Raw genomic sequence first — 27,845 nt, 5'->3', positions numbered from 1 at the left:
GTGAACTGAGAACAGACACTCTGTTCAAGTTACTTGTACCAGTATCGAACAAGTAATTGGCCTCTAACTTGAACAGAGTGTCTGTTCTCTATTCACTGGATACTTCAACTAGAGCGCTGACTGGCATCGTCTAAATCAGCCTTAAAGGTAAGTTATTTTTAATCATTATTATTTGGCTTATTATTTCATTTCGTTGCCGTACTGAAGGTTTTTACATATGGTTCACCTAATTGCGCCGAGCGCAGAGAAACCGATTCACAGTGGTGGTACTTTGCAACCCACCAGTGGAGGTGGAGGTATCGTGCTGGGAATAACTGGCGAAGATGGTGATAACTCGGCCGATAAACACCTGCATGATTTGGTGGACCGTTATTTTTCTAAGCTGGTTAAATGTGATAAGTGTCAGCAATACTTGCAGTGGCTAATACATTAGGGAACGCTATGCTTGAACCGTGCGCAGCGGAAACTGGCAGCCGGGTGATAACGTTGACCAGCCGTAGCCAGCAGTTCTTTGGGCTTGGTCTTTGCTAGCGCCGCAGTTATAATACTTTGCAACGAGCTCAAACAGAAAGCGATGTGTAACTTGAACCTGGATCTGTATAAGATGTATCGGACGACGTCACCGAAACACGACGAGGTTAACAAACTGCGTGATTCACTCAACGAAAATCTAATCAATATTGATATGAGCAGATACTCACCGTAATGTGTAGCCACGGTGCTAAAGAAGTTCTTACGGGAGCTGCCCGATCCGATCATTCCGGTTATGTTCGTTCGTCGTAAGCCTCAAGTAGGATATCCGATACTTTTTTATATAACTTTTGACGTAGAACTACGTCTTTCATTAAGGGTGTCAAATCAGAAAACAGGTCACGTTTTTATAAAATAAAGTTAACGTTAATAACTATTTTTGACGCGAACGGATTTTGGCGATTTACATACTAAACGAATCGGAAATTCCGTAAGATTTGTTTAATATGCCATACATTAGAATCCCCTGGTTAGTAAATGGTTAAAATTCATGAAAACTTTAAGTGTTTCTATTTTCCCATACATTTGTTCTGTCCATTTGAGTGCTTTCCCGAACAGAGATATCAATAACGAGCAACTTATCGACGATCAACGGAGGGGAAATCATAGGATTTAAAGTCTCCGTGAACAAAGGAAATGAAGAAGAATGAAGGGGAATACTTGCCTAGAGTATAAACAGTGGATCTCGCTGAGGCAAACTTTTATTCGGCATCGGACTGTTGAGTAATCCAGTTCACTTTGCTTTCGCTGCGCTTCGATCTAAGATTGGACCCCACCAGTGGTAATCCAACTTGAAAATCGTCGTTTGAATTTTCTGTTTGTTTTCCGCGTTATTCGTATCGTGTGTTCTTCTTTCCGCGTCATAAATTGGACGCTTCGCGTAGTGTGCGATGAGCAAGAAGAAGAGGAAGGCAGGCTCGAGCCCTGCAAAAAACGAACGCATTGTCAGGGGCAATAAAATTTCAAGGTAAGCGTCATCTAATGATGCACGCGGTGTTGGTGTAGTGAAAAGCGCTCGCGCTGAACCGAGCCTTCGCGAATGTGACACCGCACCGAACAACAGTGAAGTTGGCGATTTCGGCGCGTCGGTCGAAAATGTAAACGCCCAGACAGCAACCAAAATCAAGCTCCCCCCGCTGGCGGTGAAGGCGGTCGCTCTTGACAAACTCATCAGCGAATTCGCATCGATGGGTGTTTCAGCAGAGTACAAGCTGTATGGCATAATTCAGTCTTTTTCCAAGCAGTTAACATTGTTTATTTTCCGTCTTCATAAGGGCTTCGTTGGAGCCTTTGAGAATGCATCAATGCATTAAACTGACGTTATGGCGAAGCAGACGTTAAGGTTGTGCACCGAAAAATTATTTGGGAATACCAAGCATCTTGAATGTCTTACTGGAATGTTATAAGTTATTTGGGTTCGCGTGCCAGTCGCAAAACTGCCTTCAACTAGGATTGCATTTGCGCTAATATTGATCAAAATGAAGCATTGCTACTGTTTTCGAGGTTGTTATTAACAAAAAGAGTTTATTTCTCTTGTTTAGTCATCAAGAAAGTAAATGTTCTGGAATTTTGTATGTGATTAGGTTTTGCTTGCCAGTAGCAAAACTTTCTCCACTGAGGGTGACTGCTGCGCTTCTCTCGAGCATGATAAAGTAATGCAACTCTTTTCGAGGCCAGTAATATTAACAGAAGCGTTTCTTTTGAGAATAGCGCAAAATGATGAGAAATGTTTTTATTGCTAGTAGTTTCAAGCCACCAGTGTATGGCTCTGTATGCATGCTATGGTGAACGCTTGTATGGCAATTGGTTTACGCTTAGTTTGTACGAACGATATCTAGAGGTGCGATTCCTTTGAGGCAATACTGAATAACATGTAGCATGATATTTGATACTTGCAAGTGTTGTCATTGTTGTTGTTTACATGCGGTGCCAAAGATATATTGATGTAGTTATGAGATATAGAATAATGGTGCTGGTGCAACATGTATATAATCGACTTTAGCCGAGTCTATGTCAATTTCGAAAAAGGCCACCGGAATAGCCTTCGAGGTAAATTTTCAATGCATTGACATGAAATTAATTGCGACATACGATTATTTTGCGAGGGCAAGAATGAATCATCAATCAATTATCGTCAACTGATTCTACAATGAAAAAATCATTTCAGAGATTATTCTACTATAGAATAATATCCGAAGGTATAAACAAGCGACTTATATGAAATAACAGCGTAGTTCTACGTCAACAATGCGGTCGTATCTTGGACACAACCTCCTATAATTTTTTCCAGTCAAATCATGTATAACACGGAAAACCACTTGCGAATAATGGAACTGTTGCTCTATAAGCTGGACTGGAACAAAAAACTACCAGAATTTCTGTCTGCTCCTGCGGTACCACAACGGAAAATCTCCCGATGTACGGCTGTGTTACAGCAGCAGCAGCAGCAGCAGCAACAACAAATACCCGGTTCATCCACTGTTTTATCAGCAGCATAGGCTGCTTTAAAAAGCCTGCGATAACATCCCCGGCATCTGTGATACAAGTGTCCTTGGTTGGGGTGTATAATGATGCCGGTAGCAAAAGTAGTAACAGAATAGTGGCTGCCGAAAGTCGGGGGACAGCGTTGATACCAGCAGTTGATGATGCAAACACACCAGCTGACCTGACGGATCAAATCGAGCGATTCCTTCCTCGAGTTCCAAATTTATTTATATAGATAATTATAGTGGGTCATACTGGCCGATTTGACATTTGTTTACCATTGTTATTGTGTAATATATACGAATAATTCGTATTGCAAAAATTTACTAATCATTGGTAATATTTACCAAAAAATTCGTTATGTATACCAATTTTTTGGGTCAGTGTACCTAGACACAGACGACATACCTGGTATTCTATTTACTTTGGCATTAGAGGCGATTGTGGTCATGACCTGAAGGCCCATTTATACGTTGCTAGTAGCTGGCTTCACAATGAGCAGCTACTGACCCGGTGAACTCGCTTGACAAATGGTTGACTCGCCTTGTCCGTTCACACAATGTGAGCTGCTGGCAAGAAACTAGATACTACGGCACAGGTTTTCCAGAGATGCCAGGCGGTTTTTCAAATGTCCATCAAATCGTCAGAAACAGCAATCAGATCCGAATTTGTCAGATGATTGATCCGAAATCGACTTCTTTATTGGCAGTTTTCGTCTTAGATTTTCAGTTGAATTTATCATTACACAATTTTATCGCTAAACACACACTGGCCGTGTTTAAAAATACTTTGTGCTGAATTTCTTTGAACTGAAGGTACTATCCGGAAAAAGCAGAAAGAAAAAAGGATTCGGTCCAGGAATTGGATGCAAAAAAAAAGGAGCAACAAATACAATATTGAAGTAACTCTACGATGATGATCCCCGAGAGTACAGAGCAGTGTTGAGAATAACACCTGAAAAAGTGAAAAAACTGTTGGATTTAATTGCTCCACAAATACAACGCAAGATACACTCATGAGGGATGCTATACCTACATAAGTGAAACTAGAAATGTTGTACCTTTCTTCTGGAATATCGTTCAGATTATTGTCGATATTTTTTTAGAATCTCGAAAGCATCCATAGCTAAAATAATTCCGAAAGTATGTAGTGCTACAAATGGCAGTCTAAAAGATTTTTCAAATTTTGAATTATTTCGCCTTGACAGCAGCTTCGTGTACCAATTTGTGAAATGAAAATGATAGTAGATTTGCAGGAGGAATGAATACGCCTCAAAAACTAAAATAATGAATGAAAATCTACTTTTTTAAATGGAATATGTATTCTGTTTTTTAGAACAATACTTTTTTTGGAAGTTGTGAGTGAATTTCGAATGAAAATTGTGCCCGATAATGATTTTATATTTAGAATCCCAAGAAAACTATCTCAAAAAGAAAACGTGCCCCACCAGCGTGCAAAACAAAATAAAATGAGTAAAAAAACTTTTTAAGTTAAACGGTTTATTTGTGATTAAACATAATAATGTACTAAAAGCTAGAGAAAATAATTAGGCAAGTTGCAGTTAGTAGTTATCACACCTCTCCTTCATTAGTCTAGGGCATTGATAAGACTAAAATAAAATAGTGGGACATATGATGAAATCACTAATTGTGGATAATGAAAATGAATGGATTTTATAATTTAAAAAGTTTTTGTTTACTCATTTTATTTTCTAGTTTTTAGTACATTATCTGTTTCATTAGAATATTTCTCTACAATAAAGGCATTGTACTGTATTCTATCAGTCAAAAAATTTCATTTGATACCGATATTGAGTAGATTGCAGAAAATACATAGTGTGTTCTCCAAGTCAAGTTCGTTGGTTTGATACACATATCTCAATCAACCTTTTTTTTTGAGATGATATGGAATCAGCGATTTTGAGCGGAGGCCAAATTGGATTTTTCAAGATAAGCAGTTTTAAAATGACAGCAGTTCCTATCCGGTCAGTTCCTATTGGTCAAATTTCTATTACTGTGGGACAATCCTACAGACATACATACATACATACGAACAGTTCAAGCTAAATAAAACCGTTTAATAAAGTATATTGCTATTTTGTGATTGCGGCCATCTTGGATTTTAATTTTTCATGATCTACTGTGATCTACTATTCAAGCCCTTTCATTTGATACCCATATTAATGGTGTTTTGACATAATATGTAGTCCGCCATTTGGTAGAATTTTGATGGATTTGCATTTTTCATAAATAACCGTGTTCTGCTAGTCAATCCCTTTCATTTGATACCCATTGTTACGGGGGTTTCGGAGGTTCTATTCAGCACGCGTTTTTATCAATGTATAGCGAGCTCAAAGCTGTATTTATTAAGAGAAACAATAATTAAACAAGAACTTTACATTATTAGGTTTTACCTACATTTGATCTCCTCGTTTTAAATTCAAAGCACGACAGGATGATTCAATTATTTAACAATTTGGGAATTCAACTTTATTTTGGGTTCTATCTCTACTCCTTTTTTGTGATTAGCAAAGAATGTGTGGTACGAGAGAAGTTTTCAGAATGACAGTGATGACAGCTAGCTGTCAATGATTGTCTGGGTGCGTCATGGAGTGGCACCGTCCGGATGCGCAGGTTCAGATCAAGTCATCAGTGGCGTAGTTTGCTTCCCCCCAACACCCATATTAATGAAGTTTTGGGAAACTATGTAGTCCGCCATTTAGTAGTGGCAGCCATCTTGGATTTGCATTTTTCTTAAATAACTGTATTCTGCTAGTCAAGCCCTTTCATTTGATACCCATATTGATGGGGTTTTGGAAAACCCACATTGATGAGGTTTTGAGGAAGAAAGGGATCCGCCATTTTGTAGCGGCCTCTATCTTGGATTTACAAGATAATGAAATACGCAGTTTTGTAATGACTACAGAGATAAAGGTGTGTTCCAAATTTCAGATCAATCGGTCAACAAGAAGGGGGTCAAATTTCTACTAATGTGGGACATGTTACAAACATACAAACAGATTACAGGGCAAGCTAAATAAAACCGTTTAATAACAACGATTCCGCTTAGAAACTATGAGGGTTTTATTTGTTTTTTCAATAATTTTCAAGTCTATAATAATCTTCGCATATTTTCAAATATCTTAAAAATAGAGACATGTAAAGACAATGTAAAGATTTGGCATCCCTGATTCGAGCGCTAAATTCTGTTTTTGACGTTTTGAGGGATGCGAGTGCGAGTAAATTCAAAAAAATTTGAAGTAGCTCGCACGCCGAATCACACATGACACTAACTGGCATGATGTGTTCACACGGTGTGAGTAGCTGTACTGCAGTAACTGACTAGACCGACTCGTATGCTTACTCGCACCGTCTGAACCCGGCTTGAGAGAGAGGAGCCAGCTCGCGTTTGTTGTGATCGCCCTTAAGCCGGGTTCAGACGGTGCGAGTAAGCATACGAGTCGGTCTAGTCAGTTACTGCACTGCAGCTACTCACACCGTGTGAACACATCATGCCATTTAGTGTCATGTGTAATCCGGCGTGCGAGCTACTTCAAAGTTTTTTGAATTCACTAGCACTCGCATCCCTCAAAACGTCAAAAACAGAATTTAGCGTTCGAATCAGGGATGCCAAATGTAAAGAAATGTCTTCATTTTTAAGATATTTGAAAACATGCGAAGATATTTATAGACTTGAAAATTATTGGAAAAACAAATAAACCCTCATAGTTTCTAAACGAAATCGTTGTTATTTTGTTATGTACGCTGGCGGGGCACCCTTTCTTTTTGAGATAGTTTTCTTGAGAATCTCTAATATCAGGCACAGTTTTCATTCAAAATTCACTCACAACTTGCAAATAAAGTATTGTTCTAAAAAACAGAATACATATTCGATTTTAAAAAGTGCATTTTCGTTCATTATTATTAAATTGGTATTTTTAATTTTTGACACGTATTTACTCCACCTGCAAATCTACTATCATTTTTATTCCACAAATTGGCACACGAAGCTGCCAACAAGGCGAAATAAATAAAATTTTAAAAAATCTTTTGAGTTGCCAGTTATAGCATCACATACTTTCGGAATTATCTTAGCTATGAATGCATTCGAGAATCTAAAAAATATCGACAACAATCTGAACAATATTCCAGAAGCAAGGCACATCAATTTCGTTTTTTAATTACACTCTTGCAGGTATAGCATCCCTCATGAGTGTATCTTGGCGTTGTATTTTTGAAATGAAATCCAACAGTGTTTCCACTAATTCAGGTGTTTTTTTTTTCAACACTGCTATGTGCTCTAAAGGATCATCATCGTAGAGTTCCTTCAAGATTTTATTTGTTGCTCATTTTTCTTGCATCCAATTACTGGCTCAAATCCTTTTGCCTTTCTGCTTTTTCGGATAGTATCTTCAGTTCGAAGAAATTCAGCACAAAGTATTTTTATACACGGTCAGCGTGTATTTTGCAATAAAATTGTGCAACTAAATAAAATAAATGCAACTGAAAACCTGAGACGAATACTGCCAATAGAGAAGTCGATTTCGAATCAATTATCTGTCAAATTCAGACCTGATTGCTGTTTCTGACTATTTGATGGACATTTGAGAAATCATCTGGCATCCCTAGTAAGCCAATGCTGTAGTATCTAGTTTCTCGTCAGCAGCTCACACTGTGTGAACGGACAAGGCGAGTCAACCAAATGTCAAGCGAGTTCACCGGGTCAGTAGCTGCTCATTCTCAAGTCAGCTACTAGCAACGTATAAATGGGCCTTAAGGCGGCTCGCACACCGAAGCAATAAGCAACTTGCAACTGTCAACATGCAATAAGCAATATTATCGCCAATGGATTTTTACATTTAATTTTTGTTGATCTCGCACACCGACGCAATACGATATCGCTGTCGCCTTTACAGAGCAACACATGTCGCTAGCAACACGGTGTGTCGGTTGAAGAGCAACTTATTGCCCATATTTTGACAAGTTTCGTACATTAAGCCGATTATTGCATAATGTCAGGGGTTTTCATTGCTCTGGTATGCGAAGAACAACAAAATATGTTGCCTGTTGCATATTGCGTATTGCAGTTTGCTAGTTGCTTATTGCTCCGGTGTGCGAGCTGCCTAACTCTTCCTACGGCGGCTCGCACACCGCAGCAATAAGCAACTAGCAAACTGCAGTACACAATATGCAACAGGAAACATATTTTGTTGTTCTTCGCATACCAGAGCAATAAAAACCCCTGACATTATGCAAACAATCGCCTTAATGTACGAAACTTGTCAAAATATGAGCGATAAGTTGCTATTCAACCGACACGCCGTGTTGCTAGCGACATGTGTTGCTCTGTAAAGGCGACAGCGATATCGTATTGCGTCGGTGTGCGAGATCAACAAAGATTAAATGGAAAAATCCATTGGTGATAATATTGCTTATTGCATGTTGACAGTTGCTAGTTGCTCATTGCTCCGGTGTGCGAGCCGCCTACCTTGAACGATTCGCTTTGCCGTGAGCATGTGTTTGTGCTATCAGGGAACAAGTTGGACCGTGTTCGAGCGAGAACAATGTTATTTATCAATCAGTCGCAGTAGTGTCTACTAAGCCTGTTTATTCGGTTCTATCACTGGTGCTTTGATTGGAAAGTGAAAGACGGGGAAGTATCCCTCTCGGTGATCATCTGACTGGCTTTATATTTTTTTCGAGTGGATAGAAATAAGTGTAATCGGAATTGGTCTGGTATGATGGCGTCGCGAAATTGTGTGCTCCTGCTGATGGCTGGACTAGTGCTATGCAGTGGTAAGTGGATTTACTGATGTTTTCTATTTGTTGGGTAATGTTTCCGAGAACGCTCGATTCGATCCGCAGTCTTATCGCTAAATTTATTGGGTTGTTGCTTCCCTCATTTGGGTGAGTGACCATTTTCATCTCGGAAACGTACCGATCGTTGTTCATTTAATTTGTATCGATAAGCTGTTTTTTCTCTCCATAATATGGCTTCCTCTAGCAGAATGATAATCCCGACAGGAGAACAAAGAGAATACGGTGCTGATAATGTCCGTCATTTATGCAATGGATGTTTGCATAAGGGCAAACCGAAAATATTTGCCACTTCTGTCAGCAGCTGTTTTGATATTGCATTACTGTTTTGATCTTAACATGGAAAATGCCGAACTTGCTAGTTGAATGAGTTACGCGCAGGATGCAGTGTTCTACTGGCAATGCAGTCTTGCATGAAATGGCAATTTTGCAGCCTGGATAGTGTGAAAACTATGAATCACTTTTCGATGCTTCGATGTGTTAATTTGCTTTTACAACAACACAGCGTTGCCAGCTGAATGATGGTGCCCTAGTATAATCTTCTTTTTGTTGGATCATCAAAGCAGCAGTCGGACTGAGCATTCTCAGCAGATAGTGAAGGCAACATACCGCAGTTGGAAGGTTATTACCACAACGTGTAGATATGAAGTTCTATAAGAATCTACAAAAAAAATATCTTTTGATCTCTGAATCGAAAAAAAATAGTCCAACCTGATAGGGATTATCAAATCGGAAGCTTCCATGATTAGCAATTAGTCGCCAACGACTAGGTCACATGAGAGGTCGAGATGATTTCCTGGTGACCGTTGATAGAGGCGGCTTTAATTCGCTATCAGAGAGCATTAATTTAATTCGGAATTATTCATAGGGTTGTCAATTTTTTTAACTATCAATTATTAAAATCTTTTTTAACCAATTCGTTTAATTTATTATTTTTATAGTGGCTGGATGCCATTATCTGAAAAAAATCGCCCCGAAAACAACTCTACGCGTCCACATTATGTCAATCGGCCATAACCGCCCGGTAAAGCCGAATAAATGTGGGCACGTCCACACGCCCGGGCATGCCGGCGTGCCGAAAACCGACTCGAATCAAACCGAACCCAACCCAAAACAAGTGGGTCCGTCGATCGGCATCATTCGGCATAATGTGGACGCGCCTTAACAGAAACAACCGTTCAGAAGAAAGTGTGATGTCACAAGTAGGCTAGAAATATTGTAACGCGGAAAAAACATCATGGATATTAATGCCTCACAGAAAAAAGCGTAATTTTTGTTATAAATTTTTTTTCTCGTTTTCGTTTTTCGAAATTTACTCTGGGGACAATGTAATGGGAGTGAAGTCCCCATTGAACGAGGATAAACAATCGAGGTGGCCCTAGCCACTAAGATGATGCGATCCGAATCGACCGCCGATTCGCCGTCAGAAACGACGGTCTCGCACGCAAATCTGTGTTCCACTGATTGTTCGGTTAGTTTGAAACCAAGGATACGATCCTTTAACAAGGCTTTAACGAACGTCGGACGGCATTCGTTTGCCCGGTTAATTTTTGCTTTGAAATACAGTCAATCGCAAAATTAAGTACAGGTCGAACTCGATTATATACAAACTTGATTATATGTGATTCGATTGTATACAATTTTGGACTCGATCATATACAGTTTGGAAAAAATATATATATTTCAAATATGATTTATTTCAAGAAGAAATGTAGCCTTTCAACGATAAAGTGAAATTTAAGTGGCTATTGCATGTACAGTAGGGTAAAAATGTTGATTTTAGAAGACTGCTTAAATTTTCTCCAGCAATTGTTTATATCGATATTGCAGCCAAATTAGGAAAGAAGTTGGGTGTCAAAGAACAAATTGTAGGGCTTCAATTTAATTGATAGAAACAATCTAGTTTAATATAAATTCTCAGGATAAAATTAATAATAACACATTATTTACTTGTGAGTTTTTCACTTCCAAAATGTTATGAAAAACCACTAAATTAGTTGTTTCACTATTATATCCTGTACTAAATTTCCTCATCTTCCAAATTAAAGCAAAAGAATCGTCTTCCGTAGCGTACTTTTTACTGTAGAGCCAGTTTGAGACAACAGTGTCCGAAGCAAAAAAAAAAGTTCTATAACTCTGTCATTGTTGAAATTCGAACATATGCGTAGGTGGATTTTTTTTCATCAAATATGATCGTCTAACAGCTCCTGAAAGAATCTGGATTTTTTTTTTCGTGTGAGAAAGGTGTTTTCTGACATTAAGGGGATGAATCAAAAATCAAATTCATATTTTATTTTCAAAAAGCGAAAAATATATGCAAAAAAAGCGATTAATTTTTTTTTCTGGCTCGATTATATACAGTGAAAAGAAATAAAAAAAGTCACAGGAGGGTTGTGTCCAAGACACGACAGCATAGTTGACGTAGGATTCTGTTAGGCTATCTGCTGCATGCTGATTTTTGATATGTTTGAAGAATTACATTGTTAAACTCTTCGATAATGATTTGGGTCCGTTTTATCCGGTTGTTAGGTATTGTTTGTTCACTCCACCAGTGTCCATAACCGAGTGATAATGCTAGAAAGATGGTGATTAGTCATAATATGGTGCGTATCACGTACTAAAGTCGCCCTCTGTGGTCCTGGACGAGATGGCTCCTATGTTATGTATAGATGGAATTAAGAAAAAAAAGCTCATCAATGTAATATAAGATAATTATCATTATCGAACACAAGTTTTCTCACCAGAAATGAAGTGTTACTTTAGTAGAGAGAAAATATATTTGAAATGGAAAAGGTAATTTCATTTATATTTTTTTTTATTTTCTGAGTGTTTATACAACCCATTTCCGTTTCGCTTTAAACCCAACGGAACACGATGCTACTTGCCTCAATGCAAATTCCAATTAGGCTAACAGCACCCAATACGATATGTAGAGCATATGTGAAATCACTTTTTCGAATATTCCTTCATTTTTCCAATTTTGCTCGTCGCATGAACTTTCCTTGGGAGAAAAAAAATCGTTTCATATTTCAAGTCATTTTAACACAATAGCTACCATATACAATTTTACTCTTACAGTTGTGCTAAAAATTTTACAATACATGATCGGTCATTGATATGAAATTTCACGAAGCAACCAACATAAAAATTCCAAATTTAAATTTTGTTTAATTCTATCAAGCATAAGTTCTATTCAGTTCATTGAAACATCATTCTTCAATCAACCCATCGAAAGATTCTTATTGGAACGAAAATAACAAAACAAAACACTCGTTCATCGCTCCCAACTTATTCGCCAGCACGTATGCAATCAGCAATGCCCAGCACTATCCATTTGTGCGCGTCGTTAGTTAAACTATCGGCCACGAGGGTATTTACATGCTGATTACCCTCAGACACCTTGGATTTTAAATCTCTGTTAGGGAATACATGTCAGTGGAAAAAAGCTCCCCCTACTTTCATGTATCTGCAATGTCGATTTCTCCCAGGCAGCTTGGTTTTGAAGTCTCTGTTAGGGACTCGCCGCATGTGTCGTAGATTTCGACCAATCAGAAGTAGGTATTTACGTTAAGATAAGGGTTGAGATTTTTCAATTTTTCGATAGTTAGTTTCATGACATATACTATTTTATTCAATGTAAAAAATTGTTATGGAGTGCCAAAATTGATTGACGCAAAAATCTCATTAATCCATCATGAAATTACTGAGCAATAAGCATTTGAAATTGGACAATTTTCACGGTGCGCTCGATTTTCGATTTTCAATTTGTACCCTAATATGTTCCCGAAAGACGTAATCCTACGTCAAAAAATATAATCGAGTCCGCCCTGTATACCCCCCTTGCCAATTTGTTATTCTTGAGTTTTTCGGGGTAAAAAGTAAATAATTAAAAGCAATTCATATTCATCGTTAATTCATTTTACTCTCATTTAGTGATAAGAAAAAATGGTCTCATTTCTACTTCATGTTTGAGAAACAAACAAAAAAATTTCAATACACTGAGTATACAATTTAAGTTTTTCCTCAAAAGAATTGAAAACGGTTCAGAAATGTTAACAGATAACCAAAATCAATCTCCTAGTATTTGGTATGGCCCCCTCTGGCGTCCAGCACTGACTGCAAGCGCCGATGCGAGATTTTTGGTCACAGTAAAACGAATGCTCTCCCAGATCCCATTAATCGTCGTCTCGAGTTTTGTCATTCTCATTTTTCATACATTTCTTGATTCCCCACCATAGATTCTCAATAGTGTTCAAATCGGATGATCACACGATGAGGTCAGTTTGCTTATGGTCATTATACTGTTGGAAGTAGTAATCACGAAAGAGACTCAATTTCTGCACGGGACACTGAAGGTTACGTTTCAGGATGTCCAATGAAGCCATATTGTCCATCGCCGAATCGATAAACTCCATGGTTCCAGTTCCAGAAGCCGCCGTTGTACCATACATCATCTGGCTGTCGCCAAATGCTGAATCTGAAGCATCCGTATAAAGGACTTTGTTGCAGAACTCCTTAGATCTGTCAACATATGCCTTAGCAAACTGTAATCGTTTTTTTTATATTCACCTTTGATGTGAAAGGCTTTTTACGGACAACACGACCTCAGATTGGTCCTGTATGCTACTCTCTGGACAGTGTATGTGCTGACGGGTCTTCCAATGGTGCCGGGTACTTCGGTAGTCAATTTTGGAATGTTTGTTTCAGGGTTCTTTCGAAATTTTCGCACAATTACTCGTTCATCACCAGAAGACACGGTACGTTTGTGTCTTCTACTCGGGAGACTTTCTATGATTCCTTCGTATTTCCACTTGTTTATGATTTTATTTGCTGTATAGTGGATTCTTCCAACGATAGCTGCTATTTCCTCCAATGTCTTTCCAATGCAAATCTTACTTATTATCATTGTACGTGTAACAATATCTACTTCGTTCTTCTTACTTGCCATTTTGATAAAAAATGGGTGGGTTATATCTATGACATAATCGCAAGGTTGACGTGGTTAAATTTTTAAATTGAATGAAACAATTTTCGAATTCTATTGAATTTAAAATATTTGCTTTGTGAGTAAAAAGATTGAAAATTTATGCATTGTGATAGATTATGTTCTTCGTTACAAGTAAATTTAATGTCTGTTCTTTTAAGTTACGTTACAAAATATGTGAACGGAAGAGTTATCGAACGATTATTGTATTCTACATTTCCCTCTAAAGTTTGCATTTCTCAAGTGTACGTATCCTGGAACCGCGAATTTGATTGATTTGATGAACTCCAGGCACTCAGTTTTGTTTTGACATGTGTGTCGAACGCATTTTGTTTAATCAATAGACGTTATCGCAGCAAATGGTTATCAACATTTTGTCAAATCATCAAATGGTATGCGTAGAAATTCAGTGAGCAGAAGATATGATGGCATATCCTTCAATGCAATCTTGAATAATCGAGCCAAAGCGTTGTGTTCGTACCCGCTTTTGTAATCCGTGTTAAGAAAACACTTTCCGGAGTGCGAAAAAAAACATGCGGGCGCAGAAGTACCTCTGGCTTGCACGAATCAACAACTTCTACTTCTACTTTTTATACTATAGAGACTTCAAACTTAAAAGTTCATTCGCCTCTAGTGTCTGTGTCACGATTTTCCCAGGTTATTAAGTTTAGAAGACCGCGTTAGGGAAACATATTCCAGTCTGCACAAAGGCAAGCGAGTACAAAATTACTACTTTTTAGTTTGCGTGTATTTGCAAAGCCGGTTTCCCTACGTTCCATGAATTCGAAGTCTGTGAAATTAGGGAAAAACATTTCAGTCGGAGCAAAAATGCCTCCGAACACCGATTTTACCCAGGCACCTTGGCTTTGAAATCTCACACATTTCGATGAGAACAAAAATCACCCTACTTTCATGTATTTGCAATGCCGATTCCCCCAAAGATGCTTGGTTTTGAAGTCTGTGTTGGGGAAATCACAAATTCAATTGTTTATCTAATGAAAAATAGCAGTGTTTTAATTGCGATAGATGCGTAGAAATATTCCCTATCAATTGATGCAAATATCTTTCCAATCCAGTAAGAAATATTTGAGTTCTAAGCATTCGGAATCTTTCATTTTTCCCTGCATATTCTGTGTTTAGGTATTCATTTTACCCTCCATATATTCCGGTTAGACGTAGTCCCACGTCAAAACGTTTTCAAACATCTACAAAAAAAACAAAAACCAACACTGGCCATGCAGTGGTTTGGTGTTGACGTCACATATTGACGAAAAAAAGTACGATAATTCGCAAAGATCTTACTAAAAAGGTTAATTTGTTTGGAGAAATTTAAGGTGTACACTCAATTTTGCGATTACTTGAATAGAGATTGTTTTCAATTTGTTGGAATAAATAATTAGCAAAAAACTTTCCGCGAGATTTTCTTGCGCGCATAGTAAGTTAAATGTGTGTGTTATTAATATGCGTCCAAAGACGAAATGTATTCAAAATATTTTATTCCAAATAAACGGAGAGTATCATCGAGTAGCATGTGTATATTCAATTTTGCGATTGACTGTATTTCCATGAGGAACCATAACCGAAGAAGATTTACATCAAAATATGAACTACCGAGATTTGTTAAATTTTTGCCTTTTTGTGTATAAAACTAATTAATCACTGCTGACAATAACTTTCAATACTCACACTGAGATAATTGCAAGACTAATCGATCATCACTGATTGTACTGATTGAAATCATTCATAGTGTCTATTGGTGGAATTAGAGCGGGGAAAAATAATGTTAAGAAATGAATAATTATACGAAATTAACCAGCAAACAATTTTCAACGTTTAATTCGTCCTTATCGAATACGGGATGAATATTTCGATTGCAACATTGTAGCAAATTGAACAAAGAGAAATATAAAGATTGATGGGTGGGCCCTATCGCTATGATGCAGTGCAGTGCAAGTGAAGTCAACTGCAACGTTGCAAGGTTTGTCCGAATGAATGTTCTGTTTATAATCGTTTCGACCATGAGTTCTTTCGATAGAATTTGGATGTTTACTGTTGTGTAGTTCTCAGGTGTCTCAAGATAACTTATTCAGCTTTTGGACACAATTAAATAAACATCATAAGTGATTCTGGACTCAGTTAAAATATGCTGAGTAGCCGCATCATTATAATTCATCTCTATAAACCAAATGACCAAGATAAATGCTTTATATTATTCAGTTCAATTTATTCCTGATTCACTTTTATTGAACTATCATGTTTTCCACATCCTCTAAAAGTGAGCTGTCAGAACACAAAAGATCTCATAACATGTCTCCCCTTTTAAGAAAGGATGAATTTGTACCCAGCAACTCATAATGTGTTTACAGCCCCAACATAGCATATTAACCATTGAAACGTTTTTATTATCTATTGCAGCTCAAAGTAGTCCACCAGAAATTGTGACTCATGCGCCTACCACCTCATCTCCAGCCACGAGCGAGACTACGGTAGCACCAACAACTACTACCATGGCACCAACCACCACAACGACCGTTGAGCCAACCACAACAACAGCCGCAACTACTACTCCCACCCCCACTACCACCACTGCTCCGACCACAACCAGCACTGAGCCTCCGAAGCCGACCACACCGGCCCCAGTGCCCGATCCCGAAGTTGGCAGCTGGGTGTTCACCAATAAGACCACAAATCAGACTTGTGTACTAACCCAGATGGCTCTGCAGCTCAATGTTACCTATTTGGATGCTTGTAAGTAGCAACTATTTACATTTGACTTAGTTTGCCCAATTTCGTATTATATGTAAGATAGTTTGGAAAGTTGATTAAACTACTAAGAGTAATCTTTACAAAACTGAAATCAGTATCTAGTTTGCACAACGAAAACTCCATGTGCATGTCTGGAATTCTGACTATTGATGCCTTTACTTACACTTGTATTCTAATATGCAGTTAGTGTTATGCTTCATTCTACCAAAAGTAATGAAAGCATAGTTAAAATCTGTCCTCGTTGTACAACGACAAAATTAGAACTTTTTTTAAAAATGTGTACTAGCTGAACCAGCAAACTTCGTCCCGCCCAAAATTCATTTTTCGTTATCACATCCACGTTTTCTTACTTAGCGCAGTTCATGGGTCCAATCGCAGAACTGTTCATTGATTGTCTTCTAAACTGCCCTTCAAAATTACCTTTCACTATGATATTCCTAGTACCAAAACTTGTCATTATAATATCCTAGTACCAAAACTTGTCATTATAATATCAGCTTATTTTCAGACACAATTCTCATTCAAGATTTTTCAACCGCTTACAAATAACATGTTTCTCAGTTACATGGAATAAATTTTTGATACAGAAAATAAGATATTATAAAGACAGCTCTAAATCCGACAATTCCTTCCTCGAATTTTGCTCTTATCAACACATTCGGCGATCCATTCTTATTTATATAGATAGAAGACTATATAGGAATGCGTTTTATCACATTAAAATCCATTTCCACTTTCGAACGAAGATCAATTTCGTTAGCGCAAACATCAAATGGACTAACAGCGCTTGTCAATATGTAATTGTAGAACTGGATAGCTTCAAATTGCATATTCTACACGGTTCATCAAAGGATAGATGGATCAAAAAAACCTCGCCAAAATTTTACGACAGACAAATCTTGAAATTTCGCATGGGATGCGAAGCACTGGCTTTAAAGTTTATGAAGCGTTGATGTATCATTGATCTTTCTGTCATTGTTTTCGATAAAAAATTGGCTGGAAAACGATTCGAGAAGCTTTTGGTTATTGACTATTTTGACATTTGACGGATTTGGCATAACAGTGGTGCTCCAGCAGATTTAGCATTGAAACAATATTGCTAGCAACAGAAAACAACAAGTTTGCCCCATATGGAAGGCAACGGTTGTGCTGTGTATGTTTATGATGTTATACTCCCCAGGATAGCATCAATGAAAATGTTGAGCTATTTATTTCAACTAGTTCGAAATTCCCATTTTCTCTATCTAGTCTTTTGTGTCATATGAATCAAAGTTTTTTTTACATATACAGTAAAACCTGTTTGTGCGGTTTTTTTTGTGCGATTTTTTTGTGCGGTATTTGAAAAGAAGTTATCGTCCATTTAGTTTTTTTTTTTGATGGTTTATATGCATTTCAGTGCGAAAAAAGCATATTTGCGTCTTAATTGTCCACTTCTGAAATCATTCCCCTCCTCCCATCAAATGCTCTAAGTTTTTCTAAGTTTTTGCATGACATAATTTCTAGCAGCAACACATTTCGACATGTAACTAAAAGCACAAAGCAGCCAGGGGCAACCGAAAAGGCCAACTGTCCCATCGCAAAACAGGAAAACAAAAGGAAATTAATTTGAGAGAATTTGAGTTATTTTCTTGGAGAAAACTTTTCTTATGCGGTCCCTATCTACGGCACAAAAAAAGATTTTTCCAAAATGTGTACCGAACACGATTTTTTAAAGCTACGGGTAAAGTTTTGCACGATATTTTTTATGCGATTTTTTTTTGTGCGGTCCCTATCCCCCGCACAAAAAAAGGTTTGCCTGTATATATATTTACTTCATTTGATTTTTGTTTTATACAAAGTTCTCACAAGCCAAGTGAACAGCTTATGCTTTGCATCTTAATTCTAGATAAAGAAATTGCATTGCAGAAACGCAATGCACGTTTTATGATTTTTTTTTTATATGGAATGTTGGACATTTCAAATTAATAATTTGAAATGATTAAAATAAGCTACCTACTTTACCTAACCTTAACCTAAACCTATGAAATTGCTATACAAATTCCGAACAATCAAGTGCTCGGAATAGGAGCACCTCTCTCCAAATTTCTTAATATATTTGTGGAATTTCACTTCCAGGGTATCCAGGCAGGATCTTTCGTGAACCTCCGTTGTTCTCACCCAGGGGGGCAGATTCAGAATTATTTTTAAAAAAGTATTCTGAATACGTTGGAGTCTCAGTCTGTGTGTTCTGGCGCAACCCCTCCAGACAGGAACCACATACTCAATTGCAGGATAAATGATCTGCTAATAGATAGCCATCTGATTTTTCAGACAAAGTTTAGAATTTCTGGCAATCAACGAATACAACGACCGAAGCAGAATATTTCGTGGCGATTTTATTAACGTGAGATCTAAAAGTCAGATGACTGGCTAGAGTGAGTCCTAAATAGGCCACTTCTTTGTTGGAGGGATTCCAGTGCCAGATCAATCTTCATAGGGGAAACCAAAGGTAGAGCGGTATTAATGCTCTTATCCACAATTCGTTGGAACACGATTCAATTTGCACGATGATATTTCCGCCTGGGACTGCGGATAACAGCATCAGCAGAAGCACCCAACTTCAGCACCACTGGATAGTGGTCCGATGGCAGCTCATCATAGACAACTGGATCCTGTGGTACGGCCACGTTTGTCAGGAAGAAGTCTATGATCGAATGAACCCCCGATCTGGAGATCCTCGTTGGGCTGTCCAGCGCCAAAATGTTGTAGTGTCCGGTCTCAAAGTCTTGCGTCATGATGGTTCCGTTCTGGTTCCGCCGTTGATTGTCCCACACTTGATGCCGAGCATTCAGATCACCTGCGATCATGAATTTAGCGTATGCGGGCTTGTTTGGGACAGTAAGCGGCAATGACGATGACTGGTCCAAGCGTAGTGCTGACCTCGCTAGCTTAAGGTGTGTTTCCACAAACACAACCACGTCGATGTTCTTGATTCAGAGAAAATCAACCAGTTCCTCGCGTTTGCCTACTACAGAGAGCTAGTAGCTAGGTCGATCGCCTAAGCAGCCATAGCGGATAAACAGATGACCTAGAGTACATAGCTGTTCTTGACGCGTTTGACAGTTGGCGAGTTTGGTAGCCATCTCGTCGAAGATATCTAAAAGCTGCTCAATGGTGTATTTGTCCGTCGATAGAAAATCGCTGTTCATTTCTCTCTGCTGTTGTGGTTGTGCAGCATGGGGCATGGATCCAATTGACTTGGATCAGCCGATGTAGAGGCACGGTAATGAGCAGCAGCGATGGTTTCCGGCGCATTTCGTGGTGTAGCGGCTCTAGCTACTACTTGAGCCTAGCTTAGGTCGGTCATTATGGGAGCCGCTGGAGAAGTTTTTTTGACATGAAATACAGGATAATTTTGCACGTTAATCACAGGCGGCGACGGGAGGATGTTCCGCTTCCTTCCTGGCTGGTTTGATGTAGACGCTTTCTGACGGATTTGACGGTATTCTCCGCGCTTGGGGTACGAACGATCCGTACCACGGTGGTCGCCCTTGCGGTTGGCACACTTGTTTGCAACTTTCAAGCTGGCAATCCGTGGTGACGTGTGCTTGACTGCAGAGACTGCATCGTGGTTTCAAGCAGCAGTTACGCGCTCATGCCCGAAATTCAAGCACCGTCCGCACTGGGTGAGGTTATCGACGACGGAACGAACGGGTGAGGTTATCGACGACGGAACGAACGGTACGTACAGCTTGCAGAGCTCCTGCGGTAACAGTCCCCCCTGTGAAAGTGGTCCAGATAGAGCCGATTATGGTACTGCTTGTTAATTTCGTCTCTCCTTTTCATGGGGAATATTGCGATGGGTTGTAGCTTGTAGCGATTCACAAGCTCCTGTTCGATGTTCTTGGTGTTCTCTCACCACGGACTCCAACGGCTCGATCTCATAACCGTAAGAGTAATACTCGGCTTTTCTCTCCTGTAAATATTTCATGATAGCTTCAAAGCTCTGCTTGCTGGCAACAGACATCTTGATGCCGACTCTGCACGGCTTATATTTGGCGGAAATCTTTTTTAATTCTAGTTCCTTCCATAACAAGTCCAGAGGAATGTTCTTCACTATAATCGGTGGAGGTTTTTTTGATGTTGGGAGCAGGGCCCGAAATCTTCGAAGCCGAAAAATAAAAATTCACTCTTCTCGCAGTAGCTTCGATTCGACTAGGACTACTTCAGCATTCGCTGTCAACATGGTTTGAATTGACTAGAAAATGAATTGATGAGCGTTGAGAGCGAGGATGACTGATGAACTATTCCAGCAAATGGTTATTCTAATTGACGTGACTAATGAATACAAATCTGCCTCTTCATTCAACCTGACTTGAATCCACATTTCTACTCCCCCTGACATGAATCTTGTTACCCGCGTGCACAATCTTATTTTTACGTCCATATAAAGTAAAACGAAAACATGATCTCTGATGCAAAAAAGTAGTTACACCAGTAATGGACGATTTATTGTCTACCCGCCGTGAACTCAAACCAATGAACTTAGACAGTTATCAGGTATGCTTTAAAGGTCCTCGTGTTAGTATTAGTAAATAGCGTGCAATTTGGGAGGAATTAGTGATCTCCGATTTTTTAAATAAATCGTTCATCAGCTAATCGAATATTTTTCAGCTGTTTGTTATTCGATACGATTAACCGCCCAAAATAATTGATTAAATGATTAATCGTCGCACTGAGAGAAATAATTAGTAAGACTTATTTTACTAATTTGCTAGATTTTTTTTGCTGTTATAATTAATTGTATTGGAAATTATTTTAGTTACTAGTGGTTTACCAACCTGTTTGTAACATCTCTTCATCAGCTGTAGAAATGAAAACAAGCTATGCATCGTCCAACAAACTACCAATGCCAATTAAAACTGAAATTGAAATATATGAATTGTTTAGGATAGTACCGTTTTTATTTTGTGTACTCTTTTATTCTGGACATTTTTTATATTTGATATACATCGCAAAGTTCCGCACTAATGTGGTTGTGATGCAAAAACAGCAGTAAATGATCCTGAAGTATTTTGCAGTACTCCTGAAGACCTCTTTGAGAAAATTTTCCCCAAGTCATCACACTTTCACCCACACAGTAACGAGTTGAGAAACTACGTTACTCGTTCCGAACGTCCTTACAGTATAAAACAATCTCATCCAGATTAAATTTCTTTTCATCATAGGAGATCACCTGAAATAGTAAACCCGAGGGGACCTGTTGTAGAATGAATCAAATGGCAATAACAAGTAAAAAACTGTAGTTTCTTATTTGCTGCCCAGTGAATTTTATTTGTTTTTCACTAATTCAGCACTGACAAGGACCAGGGTTGCCATAATAAAATCTGTGTTTTTGGTCTCAAAAAATCTTTTTATCTGAGTTTTATTTCAGAAAATCTGTATTGAAATCTGTGTCATTCATTTGGGGTCGTTTGTCTGCTCTCAGCCACCACAGCAAATAAGCATACTAATATTATAATTTTTGCAGCAATGTATCAGTTTACACTTTTTCTAAGCGAATTTTAATGTCTTATTCACGAACCAAAACGGCGCTACTATGAATAATAGATTACGGTACTTAGTATAAACAAAAGTTGTCATCCGTACTCGGGGAATGGATTAATGGAAAACTCCATGTATTTCGGCACTGTGTAGATGTAAAGAGCATTGTTTTGTAAGTTCAAACAGAAAGATAAAAGGCGAAAGACTAATTATTTTGGTGATACATGCGAGAGGTATCACGCGAAGAAGAATTATAACAAATATTTTTTAAACATAAACATAAAAACATTGTTTAGTAAATTCTTATCAGAAGTTTACAAAAGATAGAGGAATCTTGTTAATCTTTTATTATCTCACAAAGTTATACATCACTGCTTCTTCAAGTAAAAATAATTGCGACCAGTACGACATACATGTCGAAATTTAAGACGACCGCAAAGGGTTGAATATATAAGTTGAACTAGCTAACCAGGCGAACTTTGTCCTGCCCAAAATTGTTTTTTTGATATGAATACTTCTGAACATTCATGTTCTTTCAGAAAGCGAACGTTCGTGGCTTCAATTCCAGAACAATTAATTGATCAATATTTCAATTGGCGTTTGTCACTGCTGGGCACGAATGAATTTAGAAGTCTAAACATTCCATCTCTATATATATAAAAATGTTCTGTTCGTTTGTGTACGCGTCAAAAACTCGAAAAGTACGGAATCGATTGAGCTCAAAGTTGTACACAATATACAATCCACTTCAAGGAGTGTTGTTACGGCATAAAAAATTGGAAAATTAGAAGAAAAATTATGTTATATATGACCAGAGTGCGTTTCTGAAATTGAGCTTCTAATGAAAATTTACTATTCAGTAATGAATATGTGTTCTATGGGATGGAAACATCTTTTTTCCACGTGTTTGACAAAATTATGAACTGAAATTGTGCTCCGAAGTGATTTAAAATTTATCGATTTCCCTCATCTATCTCTATTTATATATATATATATATATATATATATATATATATATATATATATATATATATATATATATATATATATATATATATATATATATATATATATATATATATATATATATATATATACATATATATATATATATATATATATATATATATATATATATATATATATATATATATATATATATATATATATATATATATATATATATATATATATATATATATATATATATATATATATATATATATATATATATATATATATATATATATATATATATATATATATATATATATATATATATATATATATATATATATATATATATAAATGTTCTGTTCGTTTGTGTACGCGTCAAAAACTCGAAAAGTACGGAACCGATTGAGCTCAAACTATGATACAATATACAAAACAACCAAACACATCTAGGATTGTTGTTACAACATAAAAAAAGAAAAAATCAACTCAACCATGCAACCACAATGTGCCTCAGCAAAGCGTGGCAGGGTACAGCTAGTAATGGAAAAGTGGAAAACCCGAAGAAGGGATGGTCCGATTTTTGCCTCCTGTATTTTGTTGTATTCGTCTCTTCTCGTACATCAATATAGTGGAGAGAAAAATCGGAAAATTCTGAAGGAATGTCAGAAAATTCGGAAAATTGAATTCCCATATGTTCGAAAATTGTATCATAATAAGCGTTGTTAGTCCATTCGATATTTGCGCTATCGAAATTGATCTTTGTTCGTAAGTGGGAATGGATTTTCAGGCGAAATAACGCATTTCCATATCTTATGTCTATAAATAAAAATGGAAGGCCAAATGTGTTGGTAAGCGCAAACCCCGAGAAAGGAATGGTTCAATTTGAGTCATCTATATTTCGTTGTATTCGTCTGTTCCCATAGATCAATACAGCGGAGAGAAAAATTGAATTCCCATATGTTCTACAATTAACTAAGCGTTGTTAGTCCATTTGATGTTGGCGCTAACGAAATAGATTTTTTTCGAAAGTGGAAAAGGATTTTCAGACGGAATAACGCATTCCTATATCTTCTATCTATATAAACAAAAATGGAAGGCCAAATGTGTTGGTGTGCCCTAAACCCGAGGGAGGAATGGTCCGATTTGAGCTGTCTTCATTTTGTAATATTCTCTGTATCAAACATGTATTCCATGCAACGGAGAAACATGTTATTTCCAAATGCTTGAGAATCTTGAACGAGAATTATAATTTTATATTATAAGGACGATTTTTTGTAGAATTTATAGTAAAAGGAAATTGTAAAGGGTCAAAGGGTAATCAATCAATAAAGAGTTCAGTGATTGGACTCACTAACGTTCACTTAGTAAGAAAACGTGGATGTTTGAAAGTATTCAAATCAAGAAATCTATTTTGGGCGGAACGAAGTTCGTCGGGTCAGCTAGTAGAAAATAAACATCAATCTATAATTTGCAATAACGTATGTACGTATGTATGTTTTTCCTTAAAAATTTTCCAAAAAAAATCAATTTTTCTCACCGTTACATTCATCTATGGAGAGATCTCAGCTCAAACTGGACAATCTTTGCTCCAATTTGATGATCACAATTTGGCGATTCATTTTCATTTTCCACCTGAAAATCCATGATTATTTACAAAATAACAAAACATTAATGTCAATGTCGTCAAAATTAATTCTAATTGAAGAAATTAACTCCAATCGGACAAACTTATCATTGTAGAACAAATGCGTAATAATTTTTTTCGATTTCAGGTTTCACTGCAGTACATATGCATAGCATTTTTTCGAATTTTCCTTTTTTTTAATATTCTTAAAAGCATTCTATCATTCTAATTTGAGTGGAGACAGACACAACAATATATAAACGACTCAAATATGATCAGCCGTTCTCTTGTGATGATGAGTTATACGTAAGTGAGAAAAAAACATGTTTTATATATAAGACTTTGAAGCATAATCTTAGCTTTAGTATCATTGGTCGGCATAGTTATCATGAATTTGACGATGTTGATGGTATCCACGTAAAAATTCGCTTTTACTTTAGTAGGAAAACATAAACAATGATATTTTGTTATTGTAAAGCTAGCTGATGACTCAGACTTCAGCATCTTTTCGCCTTAGAATGAACATGAGAAAGTAGTATTTAAAAGCTACACATGAATGAAAAAAAAATGAGATCAAGCCATAACTAATATTGGATCGTTATTTTGAAAAATCTGGAAATCTGTTTGAAAACCTAAAAAATCTGTAATCTGTATCTACAGATTCTTGGTTTCAAAAAGTCCGAAAAATCTGTTTAAATACAGATCATTCTGTAGATATGGTAACCCTGACAAGGACAATGAAATGGATGCTTTAACTGAGTGAGGGACGCGGGCATTCACCAAAATTTATAGATTTTTGTATGAGTTCCAAACACCATACACACCGGATGGGCCAACCAAAAGCGGCCGCCGGGCCGCTGGTTGGGTATCGCTGGATTATGGCAAACCCAGGGCTGTCGGATTATGATATGATAGTTTATTCGTCTTTAAATCTGCAGTGATCTACGAAACTCGAAACAAGTGGTGAATCACAGTGGAATGATGAATAATTTATGTAAATATTGTACAGTCCCATCGAACTCACAGATGTTTTATCGTGGAACGGGGAATCACATCCGTTCATTGAGCGCAGCTATTACATTGCATTCTAAAAGATTTTCTTCTCAACATATTTTATTTGTCTCATTTTAATCAATGCTAGGTTCAGAGACCCTTGATGTCGAATTGTATGTGCACTACAAATTGGAAGATTTTTGAGCAAATAATTCGTTTAGTCTGAAGAGAGCTGGACACGAGGCTCGTATTGCGATACGTGTGATTTATTATTATTTTCCTCACTTGTTCAAACATTCGTAGTAAATATTCGCAAAATCCATTGCTCGTTTTTTCTCATAAAAGTTTTGATAAAAAACATGAAAAGTCCAACCATATGAGTTTCTAACAATAATAATACCGATATCAAAATTTTCCAAGCCTAACAAGCGGATGAGTGCAGCATTATCAACTGAATCATGATAAGCGCTATTTAATGCTAAGAGTTGATTACTTCAGTCAACAAATTGAACGTATTTATAACAAATTGAGGCTATCTGCTTCTTATTTTATATAATCTTTTTTTGCTGATGTTTCATCTGTTCGCACAGTCTTGTTTAGGTCTCAAATTATCAGCAGTGGTTAGAAATGAGTACTCGTATTCATCTAAATATTTGTTTTGTCTTCAAACAACAAATCATCATTTTACGCCCCTTTTCAACTGTACAGTAGCGAAAAAAATGCCTTTCGTCGTCGCTACATGGCATTCACTCTTAGTCATCACGTTTTTGCTCTGATGCGGTTGCTACCAATTGTTTACAGTACTAAAGTTTTGTTTTACTTCCGTTTGTTTCAGCTGATAAGCCGGTCCACACTCTGTACGATGTCCCGAAAGATGCCAAAGTTGTCAACGGCTCCTGTCTCGCTGACTCACAGTTCATTGTTCTGTCCTGGGGCCCTCCCTCGGTCAAGGATAACACACTGATGGTTTCCTTCAAGGTGAACGCAACCGTGCACGAATTTTCACTGTCCGGATTGCACTTCTCTCTCGTAATTTTCGGTGATGAATTTCCCAATGCCAAAGGTAAGTGGAAGATTGTATTCATTGAGGTTCAATCCGTAATATGAGCGAAGCACTATACACGAGAAATATTCTTCATGACCATTTTGACCATTTCAGACAACCAAACAATCACTCTGGTGAATGACCAAATTATGTTCCACACTCCCCTGGATATGTCCTACCACTGCAATCGTCCCCAGCAACTCAATCTGACTTCCGTTGATCCGGCTGGACTCAACTCGACCCTAACCGTTTCCAAACTGCAGTTCGAGGCGTTCCATACGAAGCACAACGCAAAGTTCTCGATCGCCAAGGATTGCGATGCCATCGACACTCCGGATATAGTTCCGATTGCCGTCGGGTGCGCCCTGATTCTGCTGATTGTGATTGTGCTGATTGCCTATTTGGCCGGACGTCGTAGTACACGATCCCGGGGATATGTGAGCATGTAAGAAGGTGCCGGAGCGCGAGCGTCTCGCCCCCTCCACATTCGAGAATGCTACCATAGTCCGAATGAGAGATGCCATCTGTCGTAACATATACTGATTAATTTTGTTTTTTTTCGAAAATTCACAAATAAGGAATGTAACGATCTTATTGCATTAATTGGAGACAGTGTGAATAGGAATTTGAAACAGTTACGGACCATCTGTCGTGACAGAGCTGACAGACATGATAATTTTCTCACGTTTTCAGCTTTCGAGAAGGTTTACTACGAGACGCATAGCAAACATATTTTTGGAGTTAACAATTCTAGGAACATCTGAGTCGTTTAATTAGAATATTTGATACATCGGTACAAATCAAATAGAAATCTTACATTACTTGTCAATCAGCAAAATACAGTGAGAATCGCAGATAGCACCCAAATAGCAGACAACCAAATACAAGGATTTAAATGTAGATAAAATTGATGGAACCACAAAAGGATCGAGAGTTGGAAGAAAAACGCAGGAGGAATAATTCGGACGACAAAAAACTGTTTATATTGTTCTTTTCTGTAGTTGGATATATGAATTTTTATAAATCATTAAATAAATGGTTGATTGGTAAAGTAAATAATCTCTCAATTGTTCGATAGACACATGCGTGTGACACCTAAGTTGAGAATGGACAACCTATACC

At 37.5% G+C, this 27,845-nt stretch overlaps 1 protein-coding gene and 1 long non-coding RNA gene across 2 annotated transcripts; one reads left to right on the top strand and one right to left on the bottom strand.

Annotated features, from left to right (window-relative positions):
- Positions 1-4,790: 4,790 nt before the first annotated feature.
- On the bottom strand, positions 4,791-5,874 carry LOC129778232 (uncharacterized). Its single transcript, XR_008743404.1, has 2 exons — positions 5,433-5,874; positions 4,791-5,371 (listed from the first exon to the last, which is right to left on the bottom strand). It is a non-coding gene; the product is annotated as an uncharacterized LOC129778232 (long non-coding RNA).
- Positions 5,875-8,513: 2,639 nt separating this feature from the next.
- Positions 8,514-27,782, top strand: LOC129777640 (lysosome-associated membrane glycoprotein 1-like). The gene is made up of 4 exons (XM_055784017.1): positions 8,514-8,810; positions 16,231-16,563; positions 26,514-26,741; positions 26,838-27,782. The coding sequence occupies exons 1-4, from the start codon at positions 8,753-8,755 to the stop codon at positions 27,170-27,172; spliced, it is 954 nt and encodes a 317-aa protein (XP_055639992.1). The 5' UTR covers positions 8,514-8,752; the 3' UTR covers positions 27,173-27,782.
- The last annotated feature ends 63 nt before the right edge of the window (positions 27,783-27,845 follow it).

Source organism: Toxorhynchites rutilus, chromosome 3 (assembly GCF_029784135.1).
Source record: "Toxorhynchites rutilus septentrionalis strain SRP chromosome 3, ASM2978413v1, whole genome shotgun sequence".
Lineage (NCBI taxonomy): Eukaryota > Metazoa > Arthropoda > Insecta > Diptera > Culicidae > Toxorhynchites > Toxorhynchites rutilus.
The sequence above is the reverse complement of the archived record's forward strand: the minus strand, read 5'-3'. Positions and strand labels throughout refer to the sequence as shown.